The sequence below is a fragment of the Schistocerca americana genome, chromosome X (assembly GCF_021461395.2).
Source record: "Schistocerca americana isolate TAMUIC-IGC-003095 chromosome X, iqSchAmer2.1, whole genome shotgun sequence".
NCBI lineage: Eukaryota > Metazoa > Arthropoda > Insecta > Orthoptera > Acrididae > Schistocerca > Schistocerca americana.
Genome location: NC_060130.1, coordinates 899,346,658 through 899,362,674, shown reverse-complemented (window position 1 = coordinate 899,362,674; position 16,017 = coordinate 899,346,658). Strand labels below are relative to the sequence as shown.

The 16,017-nt window shown below is 43.4% G+C and overlaps 1 protein-coding gene across 1 annotated transcript in view; it reads left to right on the top strand.

The window, feature by feature from the left end:
• The window catches only part of LOC124556381 (osmotic avoidance abnormal protein 3), a 373,479-nt gene that overhangs the window by 202,560 nt on the left and 154,902 nt on the right, over nucleotides 1-16,017 (top strand). Inside the window, exons 8-9 of the mRNA XM_047130344.1 lie at nucleotides 9,779-9,948; nucleotides 11,049-11,119. Of these exons, the coding sequence (XP_046986300.1) occupies nucleotides 9,779-9,948; nucleotides 11,049-11,119 (241 nt within the window). The remainder of the gene's footprint in view (nucleotides 1-9,778; nucleotides 9,949-11,048; nucleotides 11,120-16,017) is intronic.

Sequence of the window (16,017 nt, the reverse complement as noted above, 5' to 3'; positions counted from 1 at the left end):
TCTATTTCCAACCAATAGCTCAGTACACAGTATCAATACTAGTAATAAGAAAAATCTATAGAAAGGCCTAAAATCACTTACCTTGGTCCAAAAAGGGGTCCAATATGCAGGAACACACATTATTAATAAATTACCAGCAACCATTAAGAACTCGGTTTCAGGTAAAGCACGGTTTAAACAGAGTTTTAAAGACTTTTTGATAGGCAACTCCTTCTACTCCATAGATGAATATCTTAACAGAGACTGTTAAGTCAGCTTAAGTAAAAATATTTGTTAGATTTCAGTTTTGACAACAGTTGGTCACGACAGTCAAGATTAGGTATTTTGCGTATGATAAAGTTATTAATAGTGGATAACAGTGTTTCACCCTGACAGTGTGTTAATTCTACATCTACATTTATACTCCGCAAGCCACCCAACGGTGTGTAAATATTAGCTGTCGGGGTTTACTGCATTGTATTGACTCATTTTCGACTATCTCCTGACAAATGATCTGGGTAGTAAGTATTATATTCAAATGTTTTATGTTTTTATGTCATACTTTCTGACATGTTCCTACCCACGAGAATCATCTCATTTTTTGGGTCTATGGGACGAAAACTAAATCTAATCTAATATAAAAGGATAGCGATATTAAAGCATGAAACGGATTAGTAAACTATGAATACGGTACCACAACAGTTATACAATTTACTGGAAACATTTGCAGGCATATCCGAAAGATCATAACATCGAACTATAGAGATATTATGAGATACAGATACTTCACTAACATATTTCAAATCAAAGTCCAGGCAAAGTGACAAGAAAAATAAATAAGTCTCTCTTCATGCGGGAATCACATAACTGTGAAAGTACTATGGGGAGCAGATACTGGGACTTATGGAGAGTTGGGAAGGTTCTGGAAGAGTGTTCGGATAACAGAGGTGGCTAAGGCAACCACACACGACAAGCGGAAAATCCAGTTTTGAATCCCGCTCCGGCAGAAATTTTCATATGGTTCCAGTAAAATGTATAGCTGTTGTGGTACCGTATCAGTACTTTACGAATGCATTTCATGGATACGCTTTCACCCGGACCGGAATACGAACGTCCTGGGAACTCGCACGTGTTAGCAGGGCCTCCGACAACCATACCCTTGGCACACTGGCCTGCGAGGCTCGAAGGGTTTTGCAAGGCACGTAAACAGCGCTGAATCTTGGCAGAGCTATTCTCACAGATATCTCGGCGCGGGTCACCATGTTTCTAAATCCCAGAACCTAGGATCAACACAACCAGTTCGCGTTCGAATCTCGTGCCAGCAGAGCACAAAAAACTATTTTGTCATTTAATAATCCGTCAATCGTCGGGTGACTCGTAATGTATTCTAGAGAGTTGCAGACACTAAGTGCAACGACTGACCTCACTGTGTGCATGCGAGTTGGTAAGCAGTCCATTCATACTTTCCCTCTACCCAACGATCTATCAAGACAGTTATCGGATGAGTACTGACGCAAGCAATGTGTTTGACCACTTGCTTAGTCAGCCTTCACGCCTCGGAATGCTCTGTTGTGTAAAATTGCACGTTGTGGCGTTAAGAAGCTCGACAAGTTCCTCGGCGACTAACACTATCCTATCGCGTGTGAGGATAACCTTAGACTTGCTCATATTTCAAAATATGAGTGGCATTCAGTAGCTAGATATTAAGGTAATAATAAAACAATGAACCAACTCAAACAAACAGGAAATCTACTTATAGAAGTAAGTTGAATGGTATTCATATTCTTTGTTTCTTTGTGGAACAACTGAGATAGAAACAAGAGTAGAATGCCTTCTGCAAGCAAGCTATGAAGCGAAAATGCGCAATCTGTTCGATCATTATCGGTCAATTCGTTAGGGCGTTGACGTTGCTTGCAGTACCTAACAACAACAAAAAATGGTTCAAATGGCTCTGAGCACTATGGGACTTAACATCTGAGGTCATCAGTCCCCTAGAACGTAGAACGACGTAAACCTAACTAACCTAAAGACATCACACATATCCATGCCCGAGGCAGGATTCGAACCTGCGACCGTAGCAGTCGCGCAGTTCCTGACTGAAGCGCCTAGAACCGCTCGGCCACCGTGGCCGGCACCTATACAACACACTTACTTAAATACTTATATGAAGATGTTATCTGTTCATTCGGACATGTTGAAAAGAACAGATACCATCTTCATCTATATATAGTTAAGGCTCACCGGCCATTTGACCATCTTCTTCTATCCGGAACTCTTAGGGGAACCGGCAGGAAAGCCGCGAGTAATGAGTAAAATGGACAGGGGCACTATGAATATAGTGTGGGACAATAAGCTGCGAATGTGAGTGTCACGGGAGGTGTGCCAGAGACAAGTCCCTGCAGTCGCACTATCCTCTGTGTCCTTGGTGGCTCGGATGGATGGAAGCCGGCACGGTAGCTCAGCGTGTTCGGTCAGAGAGCTGGTTGGCCTCCATAATAAAAAACTGAGTGGAAGGATCAACGTCCCATAGCGCTCAGAGCCATTTGAAGGATCAACAAACGAACTTTAACGGATGTCATGTGACGTCTGCAAATACCAAACCCACCGATAAAAAAAAAGGATGGATAGAGCGTCTGCCATGTAAGCAGGAGATCCCGGGTTCGAGTCCCGGCCGGGACACAAATTTTCAACTGTCCCCGTTGACTTATATCAACACCTGTATGCAGCTAGGGGTATTCATTTCACTGTAATTTCACACTTATTTAAATTTCAAAGTATAAAAACACAAACATCAGACTGTAGGACTGCACAAGCGAACGATGAAACAATTTTTTTAATCCAAGTTGGCTTATTCTAGTAGTTTTTAATGTGGTGTTCCTAATACGATGGCAACAAAGGCCGTACTACCCACTATTTTTTTAAAATTAATAGCCGATGCTATATTAGAAAATAGATTAAGTAAAGGCAAACCTACGTTTCTAGCATTTGTAGACTTAGAGAAAGCTTTTGACAATGTTGACTGGAATACTCTTTCAAATTCTGAGGGTGGTAGGGGTAAAATACAGGGAGCGAAAGGCTATTTACAATTTGTACAAAAACCAGATGGCAGTTATAAGAGTCGATGGACATGAAAGGGAAGCAGTTGTTGGGAAGGGAGTGAGGTTATTCAATCTGTATATTCAGCAAGCAGTAAAGGAAACAAAAGAAAAATACGGAGTAGGAATTAAAATCCATGGAGAAGAAATAAAAACTTTGAGGTTCGCCGATGACACTGTAATTTTGTCAGAGACAGCAAAGGACCTGGAACAACAATTGAACGGAATGGACAGTCTCTTGAAAGGAGGATATAAGATGAACATCAACAAAAGCAAAATGAGGATAATGGAATGTAGTCGAATTAAATTGGGTGATGCTGAGGGAATTAGATTAGGAAATGAGAAGCTTAAAGTAGTAAATGAGTTTTGGTATTTGGGGAGCAAAATAACTGATGATGGTCGAAGTAGAGAGGATATAAAATGTAGACTGGCAATGGCAAGGAAAGCGTTTCTGAAGAAGAGAAATTTGTTAACATCGAGTATAGATTTAAGTGTCAGGAAGTCGTTTCTGAAAGTATTTGTATGGAGTGTAGCCATGTATGGAAGTGAAACGTGGACGATAAATAGTTTAGACAAGAAGAGAATAGAAGCTTTCGAAATGTGGTGCTACAGAAGAATGCTGAAGATTAGATGGGTAGATTACATAACTAATGAGGAGGTACTGAATAGAATTTGGGAGAAGAGAAATCTGTGGCACAAGTTGACTAGAAGAAGGGATCGGTTGGTAGGACATATTCTGAGGCGTCAAGGGATCACCAATGTAGTACCGGAGAGCAGCGTGGAGGGTAAAAATCGTAGAGGGAGACCAAGAGATGAATACACTAAACAGATTCAGAAGGATATAGGTTGCAGTAGGTACTGGGAGATGAAGAAGCTTGCACAGGGTAGAGCAGCATGGAGAGGTGCATCAAACCAGTCTCTGAACTGAAGACCACAACAACAACTATACAACGGGAATTTTAACGATTTTGGTGATAGATGTTTCATACACTATCCGATCAAAAGTATCCGAGCACCGCTACTCAATGCGAAATGGACCACTAGATGTCACGAGAGGCAGAATTGCCAGTTTAAAACGAGCCAGGGAGTATTGCGTTGTCAGTAGACAAGTAGTAACAGTAGAAAGGTCGGTTAGGAGAGGTCTGTGGCTTCGAACGTGGCCTAGTCATTGGATGTCACCTGAGTAACATGTCCTTCAGGGACATTTAGACCCTTCTAAAGCTACCAAAGTCGACCGTATGTGATATTATTGTGAATTTGAGATGCGAATGAACAACCACAACTAAACCAAGACCAGCCAGACTCCATGTACTGACTGACAAGGTTCCGTCGAACGTTACGGAGGGTGGTTGTAAAAGATCACATGAGATCAGCGGAAGGAATCACTCGTGAATTCCAAACTGCTACCGGCAGTCCAGCCAGCATAATGGCTGTGCGTTGGGAGTGAAAAAGCATGGCATATCATGGTCGAAGATCTCCTCATAAACCACACATTTCTGTAGTCACAGCTAAGCGACGCTTGAGGTGGTGTAAAGACAGTGGATGACTTGAAATGAGTGATTTGGAATGATGAATCACGATATTCTCTGTGAAATTCCGGTGGATGGATTTGAATTTGGCGAAGACCTGGAGAATTCAACTAACATCTTGTGTAGTGCAAAAAAGTGAACTACGGAGGAAATTGTGTTCCAATATGGGTGTAATTGTCGTGGTTGGGGTGTGGCCCCCTAACTGCACTTAAGAAAATCAGAAATGCGGGAGGATATGAACATATTTTACAACACGCAGCAGAGGAATAGTTCGAAGACGATTTGTAGCAGAACAGTTTAAGAAGTTAGGCTGTTTGACGAGGGCCGGCCGGGGTGGCCGAGCGGTTCTAGGCGCGACCGCTACGGTAGCAGGTTGGAATCCTGCCTCGGGCATGGATGTGTGTGATGCCCTTAGGTTAGTTAGGTTTAAGTAGTTCTAAGTTCTAGGGGACTGATGACTTCAGAAGTTAAGTCCCATAGTGCTCAGAGCCATTTTTTTGTTTGACGAGCCTCAAGACTTGCTTTTTTTAACAGTTAACTAGAATTTTCCTTGAATATTTGAGTCGTGTCGGTAACTAACAAAGTGAGAGCTTTCAACACGCTGTCATAAAGGAGCTACTGTGGGGCGGTGGTTTTTTGGATACTAACATCCCTGAAGTGACCTGGTCTGGCCAGAATCCTCACCTGCAACCAATGGAACACTTTTGGGTTGAGTTACAACGTCACCTTCACTCCAGATCCTGGTGTCCAACATAACTACCTTGTCTGGTTTCGGCTTTTGAGAAAGAATGTTCTGCCATTGTTCCACAGACATTGAGACATCTCATTGAAAGTGTCCCCAGAAGAGTTCAAGTCGTCATAAAAACGAAGGGTGGTGGTGACACATCATATTAATGTGCACTTGCAGGTGTTAATAATCTGAAGTTATTATTATACTGAAAGTAGTTAACCGATTAGTATATGTTGTAAATATTATAATAAGCTATTTCGTTCTTCTTTATTATTATAGCCGGCCGCCGTGGCCGAGCAGTTCTAGGCCCTTCAGTCCGGAACCGCGCTGCTGCTACAGTCGCAGGTTCGGATCCTGCCTCGGGCATGGATGTGTGTGATGTCCTTAGGTTAGTTAGGTTTAAGTAGTTCTAAGTCTAGGGACTGATGACCTCAGATGTTAAGTTCCATAGTGCTTAGAGCCATTTGAAAAATTTATTATTATCAGAAATGAAAGGGAAAGATATTGTTTTTGTTGAACCTGAAACTCGGAAAATGATATTCAATTTCAAGTTTGAATAAAAAGTCACTGTAAGTGACAAATGAGCTTAGGTTTCATTGTTCTTAGGTAGCAAAAAGATCCATACTACATTTCTGTTGTAGTTAGGCTGTTTGACGAGCCTCAATATTCGCTTTTGGAACAGTTACTTAGAATTTCCCTTAAAAATCTGGGTCGTATCAGTAACTAACAAATTGAGTGCTTTCAACACGGCATCAAAGTGATGGAAACACGCTATCACGGTCATTGGAGTAACGACATGGTGGGAGGCTGCTGTTAGGCACTTCACCGAAACGTACAATAGACTATACCTCTCGGAAAAAGCTATACAAGACGCTTTAGGGGGAAGAGAGGAAGGAAATACAAACCAGTGGACACACAATTCCAATGAAATAAAAAAGTGCTTTTCCCCCCAATAAAACATATGTTCACACTGGAAAAATACTTTTCATTCCAATTGCACGTGATGTGCTAATGTTCTTGTTTATGACATCGTGGCACTAGAAACTGAGGTAAATATACGAATTCAGTGTCTACAACACCATGGGGTTAAGCTTTTACTTAACAAAAAGTACCAAAATTATTTTTTCGTTGGCATGTATTGTCGCGCAGACCTTTGCGACACCACAGGACACTGCGGTCTTACCTGAAACACCATGAGCCTTTCACATTTCTTCTAGATTTCAAAGTTTGTGTCTCCTTGGATCCCTCCCTCCCATTCCTTCCATTGTATTGGCCACGAAAGCTTAAGCTGGTGCAGACTGCGTCTCGACTGTATTGTAGGAAGATTTAGAAGGATAAAAATATCGAAACACGGCGAGAAATGAGTACTTGAACATAAATAAATGCAGATACTAGTCAAGCCTGCAGGTTGTGATGTTGTATTTGACCACCAACGGCACTTGTGCCATCTCCTCAACACGTTTGAAATACCAGTCGTGGTCAGTACAGAGTTCTGTGTGGCTGTGATTGTATTATGGTGGAGGTAAGTGAATTCTAACGTGGGCAAATGATTGGCGCCCGTATGATGGGTGCTTCCGTAACTGCTGGAATCCAAAATCACTATCAGTGATACAAATGCCCGTAACAGGAAAATGTGATGCCGAAGCCATAAAACCTGGACTGTGGAGAATGGAAGAAAGTCATTTGGGCGGATGAGTCTTTTTTCATACTGTTTCCAAATGTTGGCGGTGTTTTATCCCTATGAGTGAAAGAAGGTAGGTGTGCGATGATTTTTTGGGCAGCCATATCGTGGTATTCCATGAGTCCCTTCGTTTCTCTGCAAGATGGCAGTAGTGCCAAGGATTATGGGATCATTGAGGATTCGCCGGCCGAAGTGGCCGTGCGGTTAAAGGCGCTGCAGTCTGGAACCGCAAGATCGCTACGGTCGCAGGTTCGAATCCTGCCTCGGGCATGGATGTTTGTGATGTCCTTAGGTTAGTTAGGTTTAACTAGTTCTAAGTTCTAGGGGACTAATGACCTCAGCAGTTGAGTCCCATAGTGCTCAGAGCCATTTGAACCATCATTGAGGATGATCAAGTTCATCTCATGGTACAATGCTTGTTCCCCAATGGTAATGCTGTGTTCCAAGACGACAAGCCACAGATTCACACAGCTCGCATCGCCCAGAACTGGTTTTTTGAGCACGACACGAATTGTAACATCTACCGCGCACACCACAACCACAAGATCCCACTATTATTGAGCCTTTGTGGTCTGCTTTGGAGAGACGGCTGTGTGATCGCTGCCCGCATCTCGTGGTCGTGCGGTAGCGTTCTTGCTTCCCACGCCCGGGTTCCCGGGTTCGATTCCCGGCGGGGTCAGGGATTTTCTCTGCCTCGTGATGGCTGGGTGTTGTGTGATGTCCTTAGGTTAGTTAGGTTTAAGTAGTTCTAAGTTCTAGGGGACTGATGACCATTGATGTTAAGTCCCATAGTGCTCAGAGCCATTTTTTTGTGTGATCGCTATTTTCTTCTGCCATTGTTACCTGAACTTGCCACCATTTTGCAGGAAGAATGGTATAAGATTACCTTGAAAACCATAGAGGACCTGTATTTATCCATTCTGAGACGACTGGAAGTTGCTTTGAATGTCAGTGGGTTTCCTACACCTTGTTAGGCACGGTAATGTGTTTCCATATTTTTTTTCCGACCCCTGAGTTTTTGCATGCGTGCATTTATATAAATGATCTAGGTGATAATCTGAGCAGCCTCCTTAGATTGTTTGCAGATGACGCTGTAATTTACCGTCTAGTAAAACCATCACACGATCAGTTCTAATTACAAAATGATTTAGAGAGAATTTCTGTATGGTGCGAAAAGTGGAAATTAACAGAGAAACTACTGAAAGAATTGAAAGAAAATAAATCGCCAGGTACTGATGGAATCCCAATTCGTTTTTACAAACAGTGCTGTACAGCATTGGTCTCTTACTTAGCTTGCATTTATCTCGAATCTCTCCCAGGCAAAAGTCCCAAGCGACTGGAAAAAAGCGCAGGTGACTCCTGGATATAAGAAGGGTAAACGAACAGACCCACAAAATTACAGACCAATATTTTTAACATCGGTTTCCTGCAGGATCCTTGAACATATTAGAAGTTTGAATATAATAAATTTCCTTGAATGGAAAAAGCTTTTGTCCACAAATCAGCATGGTTTTAGAAAGCTTGCCCTTTTCTTACATGAGATCTTGCGAACCATGTATGAAGGGCAACAGGCGGATTCGATATTTCTAGATTTACATAAAGCATTTGATACGATGCCACACTGCCGACTGTTAAGGGAGGTGCAAGCATGCGGAACGAGTTCCCAGGTATGTGAGTGGCTCGAAAACTTCTTAAGTAACCTTTTTTCCAGTCGCTTGGGACTTTTGCCTGGGAGAGATTCGAGATAAATGCAAGCTAAGTAAGAGACCAATGCTGTACAGCACTGTTTGTAAAAACGAATTGGGATTCCATCAGTACCTGGCGATTTATTTGCTTTCATTTCAGTTTGTTGTCCTCGACGATGAGTGTTCACCAGAGACAAGGGTATCGTCAGGAGTGCCCCAGGGAAATGTGATAGGACCACTGTTATTTTCCATATACATAAATTATCTGGTGGACAGGCACTAAACAAAGAAAAGTGCGAGGTCATCCACATGGGTACTAAAAGAAATCCGATAAATTTTGGGTATACGATAAATCGCACAAATCTAAGGGCTGTCAGTTCGACTAAATACCTAGGAATTATAATTACGAGCAACTTAAATTGGAGAGAGCACATAGATAATACTGTGGGGAAGGCGAAACAAAGACTGCTCTTTGTTGGCAGTACACTTAGAAGATGCGACAAACCCACTAAAGATACAGCCTACATTACACTTGTCCGTCCTCTGCTGGAATATTGCTGCGCGGTATGGGTTCCTTACCACGTGGGATTGACGGAGGACATCGAAAAAGTGCAAAGAAGGGCAGCTCGTTTTGTGTTATCGCGCAATAGGGGTGAGAGTGTCACTGATATGATAAGCGAGTTGGGGTGGCAGTCACTGAAACAAAGGCGGTTTTCTTTGCGGCGAGATCTATTTACGAAATTTCAGTCACCAACTTTCTCTTCCGAATGCGAAAATATTTTGTTGACACCCACCTACGTAGGGAGAAATGATCATCATAATAAAACAAGTGAAATCAGAGCTCGAACGGAAAGATTAGGTGTTCCTTTTTCCCACGCGCCATTCGAGAGTGGAATGGTAGAGAAGTAGTATGAAAATGCTTCGATGAACCCTCTGCCAGGCACTTAAGTGTGAATTGCAGAGTAACCATGTAAATGCATATGTGGATGTAGATGGTACGTTTATGTATTCTGTGTCTGTCTTTCACATCTGTGTGTGGTAAATAGTGCACTTTAAAAGACAAATGCTATTCTCTGCAGGCAGCCTTGTGGAACAGGAGAGAGAGAAGCTGAGGCTGGAGTACGAGAAGCAGATGGAAGAGATGAGGAGGGAATACGAGGCAGAGCACGTGAATAACTGCAAGCTGCAGGCAGACATGCACGCCCTCAAGAAGCATTACGAGCAGCAGCTGGACAAGATCAACCGACAGGTGAGGCTGGCACTACCTTTAACTTTTGTTTAACACTCTTACTCTGAGCAACTAGTTAAATTCTAAATAATTATTACACATAGTTTTCTGTTTAGGAAATGCAGTATGTGAAAAATACGTGACACCTCTATAGCATGGTGCGTGCTTAAATGCTGAAATCAGTACCGGAATCTGTTTCAAACACAGCTTTATACTTTTTTTCACTGTGTAAAAAATGGTAGTATGATCAATATTACTATCCACAAATTAAATATAAAATATATGTGCACGTTACTATAATAAATTGAGTAATTGAAGATAGATGAATGAGTAATATAGAAAACAAGCCCGCTCGGTTGGCCGTGCGGTCTAACGCACGGCTTTCCAGGCGGGAAGGAGCGCCTGGTCCCCGACACGAATCCGTCCGGCGGACTTCTGTCGAGATCCGGTGAGCCGGCCAGTCTGTGGATGGTTTTTAGGCGGTTTTCCATCTGCCTTGGCGAATGCGGGCTGGTTCCCCTTATTCCGCCTCAGTTACACTATGTCGGCGATTGCTGCGCAAACACGTTCTCCACGTACGCGTACACCACCATTACTCTACCACGCAAACATGGGGATTACACTCGTCTGGTGTGAGACGTTACCTGGTGGGTCCACCGGGGGCCGAACCGCACAATAACCCAGGGTTCGGTGTGGGGCGGCGGAGGGGTAAAGTGGACTGCGGTAGTCGTCGTGGGGTTGTGGACCACTGCGGCTGCGGCGGGGACGGAGCCTCTCCGTCGTTTCTAGGTCCCCGGTTAACATACAATACAATACAATATAGGAAACACTTTGCAGCGCCAGCGAACGTTTACAAGGTCACATCTCTTAAACGCGGCTTCACAGGCCTCACGTCTCCTGTGAGAAAGCTTTCAATAGAGCATTACCCATTTCCTTTTTATTTTTTGCACAATAACCATTTATAAATTATTATGTGCTATGAAAGTGTTCTATTGTAGCAGATTTTTTTCTATTACCACTATGTTTAAGTTGCAAGAGCTGTTTCGGAGTAACCCGGATCGCAACCTGCTATACATTTCAAACAATTTCATTGCGTGTTATTGATCAGCGTTTTGTTACAGGAGAAGTACGATGCAGCCTTTCCATCAAATGGAGTCTCAGATGAGAGTGGAAAACTGGAAGCCTCAATCGGGTAACTTTTTTGTGACTACTATTGCGTTTGTATTTAATGAAAATTCAGTCAGAAACATTGCTTCAGATTGGAATAATATTTGTGCAAAATTAATATGACATGCTGCTTCTACATCTTTTTTCCAAATATGTCCGCGTCTACTTTGCTTTCATATCTACAAGATGTAAATTCCGCAATCGACTATGTATCACATGTAGAAAGGAATACTTCGCATCGTCATTAGAGTTCCACTTCCTGTTCAGTTCACGCACTGAACGAGGGCAAAATGTCTGTAACCCCCACACGCGTCTTCGTCTCTCCACTCTTGGCCTTATGCGCTTTCGTTGAAATACACAACGCAGTTACCAGATACTTACTGAGCCTGTGTTTCGTGGAATGATCATCGCCGTTCTCGCAAAAATATCCATTTTAATTTCCTTAGAATTCAAATAACATTCTCGTACTTCGCAAACAAGCCTATTATTGATTCAACATACCCTTTCTGAATTGCTTCGACTTTTTCCTTCATGTTAACTTTGTGGAGGTCCTAAACACTCAAGTACCGAATAATCCGCATGGCATTATTATAAGCAGATGTTTGCAGTTGCGTTACACTTCAAAAATTCTCCCAAAAAATTACCCTATGTACAACTAATTGTACGTCTTCTTCAGTTTTATATGGTGACATAACCACTGGATGTGGTTATGCCCTTTTCGCTGCGGCAGCCATTAATACAAAATTCTCAGTGCATAAGACTCTTTAAAGAAAGTTGAATGTCAAGCTTTCGACGTCAATACCATTGTCATGATAGACAGGAAATAAAAAAGTCTGAGTGCCAGTTTGTGTCCCATAAATACTCCTACGCTCGCCGAAAGCGCTGAAAATGCCCCATGTGACCTCAGAGTACGACACCAGATTTTTATCTCCTGCCGATGAGGACCTTGGTACTGATTCTCGAGAACTTCAGTACCAATTTTGGTTTGATGTGGCTTTTGAACAGATAATTTGATATTATTATCGCTGGATATGTCTAATTTGTTTCGTCATACCGAAAATTTTATCTCTGAAAGCACAGACTGCAAGGCATTTGACTGACTTTTACTGATGTTCTGTTTCCTCGAACGTCTACACTTACCGGTCTGCATTAGTTACAAAAGTTAACAGCAGCGAATAGCAAATCAGTTTCACCTGTTTAGTGTAAGCGCTCTGCTGACGTACGAATCTAAAGTTTCTTTGTGTGGCTCAATAGCCTGCTGCAAGTATTTTAACTGGACGCCACTTCGGCGACTTGCGTGTCCCTAACCTCCCCCAGTTATCCAACTGGGGAAAGCAGAGCTACAGTTCAACGTGGAATCCGAACCACGTGTCGTTTCTGGCGACTGGTCATATCATTATGAGGTGAAGGCTAGGTTAAAATTAAGACTGAAAAACGGGTAGTCCGATCGAAATTCGATTCCGCTACTTCCGGTTTCCAGGCACTCGGCTTACCGCTACATTACCACGCCCGACATGCATGTATAGGTAGCTCATCTATAGATTTTGATGAGTGGGTTCTCGAGTATCAAAATATGTGAGTTAATGGCAGCGTCTTTTGACTGCTATGACTTAGAAGCTTAAATTTTTTATACCCCCAAAGGCACCTTAAACCTTAGTATTCCACGTCAATTTCAACTTCATACCTCTACCTGTTCCTGAGAAAAAGGGGTCTTAACACGCCGACGGACAGACTGACGGACAACAAATGGCAAAAAATACTTTTTTATGTGATATAATTACAGATAATCAAAAATTGCGGATTTATTACTTTACTTGTACTGTGAAACCTTGCTTTTTGCAAAATTTCATGTATGTGACATTCATTTCAACTTTATGCCACTACCAGTTCATGACAAAAAGGGATCTTAACTGTCGAACAGAGACAGACAGACACATAGACATGCAGACAAACGGACGAGAAAGTGATCTTTAAGGCTTTCGTTTTTCCGATCGAGGTACAGAACCCTAAAAAACGACGATTAACATATAGTTACCACGTTGCAACAAAGGATTCGCTCCTTTTCACAGGTAAAAATAGAAAACTGATTCATTGTACCGTATCTCGTACGCTAACTTCATTGTTTCATTGGAAGGAATCAAGTGAATTGGCAGACGTCTATTCCCACGTTAGTCTTCTAAGCTAAAATATGAAAAGTAATCACCAAAGTACGGCATACGACAGAAGATACAACGAAAAAGAGTTAAATTTACAGCCGTAGTTAAGTAAAGAAAAACAAAGGCGTTTTGATGAATGAATGAATGAATGTACATATAATTCCCTTCCTCACACTAAGATGCGGAACGCTGATTTATTAAAATAGCACATGAGGTTGCACTATTAACCTCGTCACAATTTTTTCTCTCTCTTTGTTTTATATCGAAGCAGGTTCACTATCATCTATTACCATGGTAAAATATGAAAATAATCCTTCGGATTTACGAAAGTAAATACTTAAACTGTACTACTTTCTTGGCATTGTCGTTGCTCTGATGTGTACCGGAAAACTCATGAGGAGACACTATACATACCGGGTGATCAAAAAGTCATTATAAATTTGAAAACTGAATAAATCACGGAATAATGTAGATAGAGAGGTACAAATTGACACACATGCTTGGCATAACATGGGGTTTTATTAGAACCAAAAAAATACAAACGTTCAAAAAATGTCCGACAGATGACGCTTATCTGATCAGAATAGCAATAATTAGCATAACAAAGTAAGACAAAGCAAAGATGATGTTCTTTACAGGAAATGCTCAATATGTCCACCATCATTCCTCGACAATAGCTGTAGTCGAGGAATAATGTTGTGAACAGCACTGTAAAGCATGTCCGGAGTTATGGTGAGGCATTGGCGTCGGATGTTGTCTTTCAGCATCCTTAGAGATGTCGGTCGATCACGATACACTTGCGACTTCAGGTAACCCCAAAGCCAGTAATCACACGGCCTGAGGTCTGGGGACCTGGGAGGCTAAGCATGACGAAAGTGGCGGCTGAGCACACGACCATCACCAAACGACTCGCGCAAGAGATCTTTCACGCGTCTAGCAATATGGGGTGGTTTTTTTTTTGTTCTAATAAAACCCCATGTCATTCCAAGCATGTGTGTCACTTTTTACCTCTCTATCTACATTATTCCGTGGTTTATTAAGTTTTCAGATTTATACTGACTTTTTCATGACACGGTATATTTGGACGGACACTTCCGTGCAATGGATAAACAGAAGCTTATTAGTGCAATTACAAAGTAGCGCCTTTTTGTGAGTATACAGCATACCATCAGGGGATTTACGCTGAGCGTAATTCTTTTCCTGCAACCTCAGAATTTTCTAATATTTCCTATTCTCCGCCAACATTTTAGTTTTGCATTCTGTCAAGCTGATCCTGATGTCATCTACACTCCTGGAAATTGAAATAAGAACACCGTGAATTCATTGTCCCAGGAAGGGGAAACTTTATTGACACATTCCTGGGGTCAGATACATCACATGATCACACTGACAGAACCACAGGCACATAGACACAGGCAACAGAGCATGCACAATGTCGGCACTAGTAAAGTGTATATCCACCTTTCGCAGCAATGCAGGCTGCTATTCTCCCATGGAGACGATCGTAGAGATGCTGGATGTAGTCCTGTGGAACGGCTTGCCATGCCATTTCCACCTGGCGCCTCAGTTGGACCAGCGTTCGTGCTGGACGTGCAGACCGCGTGAGACGACGCTTCATCCAGTCCCAAACATGCTCAATGGGGGACAGATCCGGAGATCTTGCTGGCCAGGGTAGTTGACTTACACCTTCTAGAGCACGTTTGGTGGCACGGGATACATGCGGACGTGCATTGTCCTGTTGGAACAGCAAGTTCCCTTGCCGGTCTAGGAATGGTAGAACGATGGGTTCGATGACGGTTTGGATGTACCGTGCACTATTCAGTGTCCCCTCGACGATCACCAGTGGTGTACGGCCAGTGTAGGAGATCGCTCCCCACACCATGATGCCGGGCGTTGGCCCTGTGTGCCTTGGTCGTATGCAGTCGTGATTGTGGCGCTCACCTGCACGGCGCCAAACACGCATACGACCATCATTGGCACCAATGCAGAAGCGACTCTCATCGCTGAAGACGACACGTCTCCATTCGTCCCTCCATTCACGCCTGTCGCGACACCAGTGGAGGCGGGCTGCACGATGTTGGGGCGTGAGCGGAAGACGGCCTAACGGTGTGCGGGACCGTAGCCCAGCTTCATGGAGACGGTTGCGAATGGTCCTCGCCGATACCCCAGGAGCAACAGTGTCCCTAATTTGCTGGGAAGTGGCGGTGCGGTCCCCTACGGCACTGCGTAGGATCCTACGGTCTTGGCGTGCATCCGTGCGTCGCTGCGGTCCGGTCCCAGGTCGACGGGCACGTGCACCTTCCGCCGACCACTGGCGACAACATCGATGAACCGTGGAGACCTCCCGCCCCACGTGTTGAGCAATTCGGCGGTACGTCCACCCGGCCTCCCGCATGCCCACTATACGCCCTCGCTCAAAGTCCGTCAACTGGACATATGGTTCACGTCCACGCTGTCGCGGCATGCTACCAGTGTTAAAGACTGCTATGGAGCTCCGTATGCCACGGCAAACTGGCTGACACTGACGGGGGCGGTGCACAAATGCTGCGCAGCTAGCGCCATTCGACGGCCAACACCGCGGTTCCTGGTGTGTCCGCTGTGCCGTGCGTGTGATCATTGCTTGTACAGCCCTCTCGCAGTGTCCGGAGCAAGTGTGGTGGGTCTGACACACCGGTGTCAATGTGTTCTTTTTTCCATTTCCAGGAGTGTATTAGCTATCATCTTTTCTGTCCGTTTCATCCACTCACAGTTTGTTCTAAGGCACCCT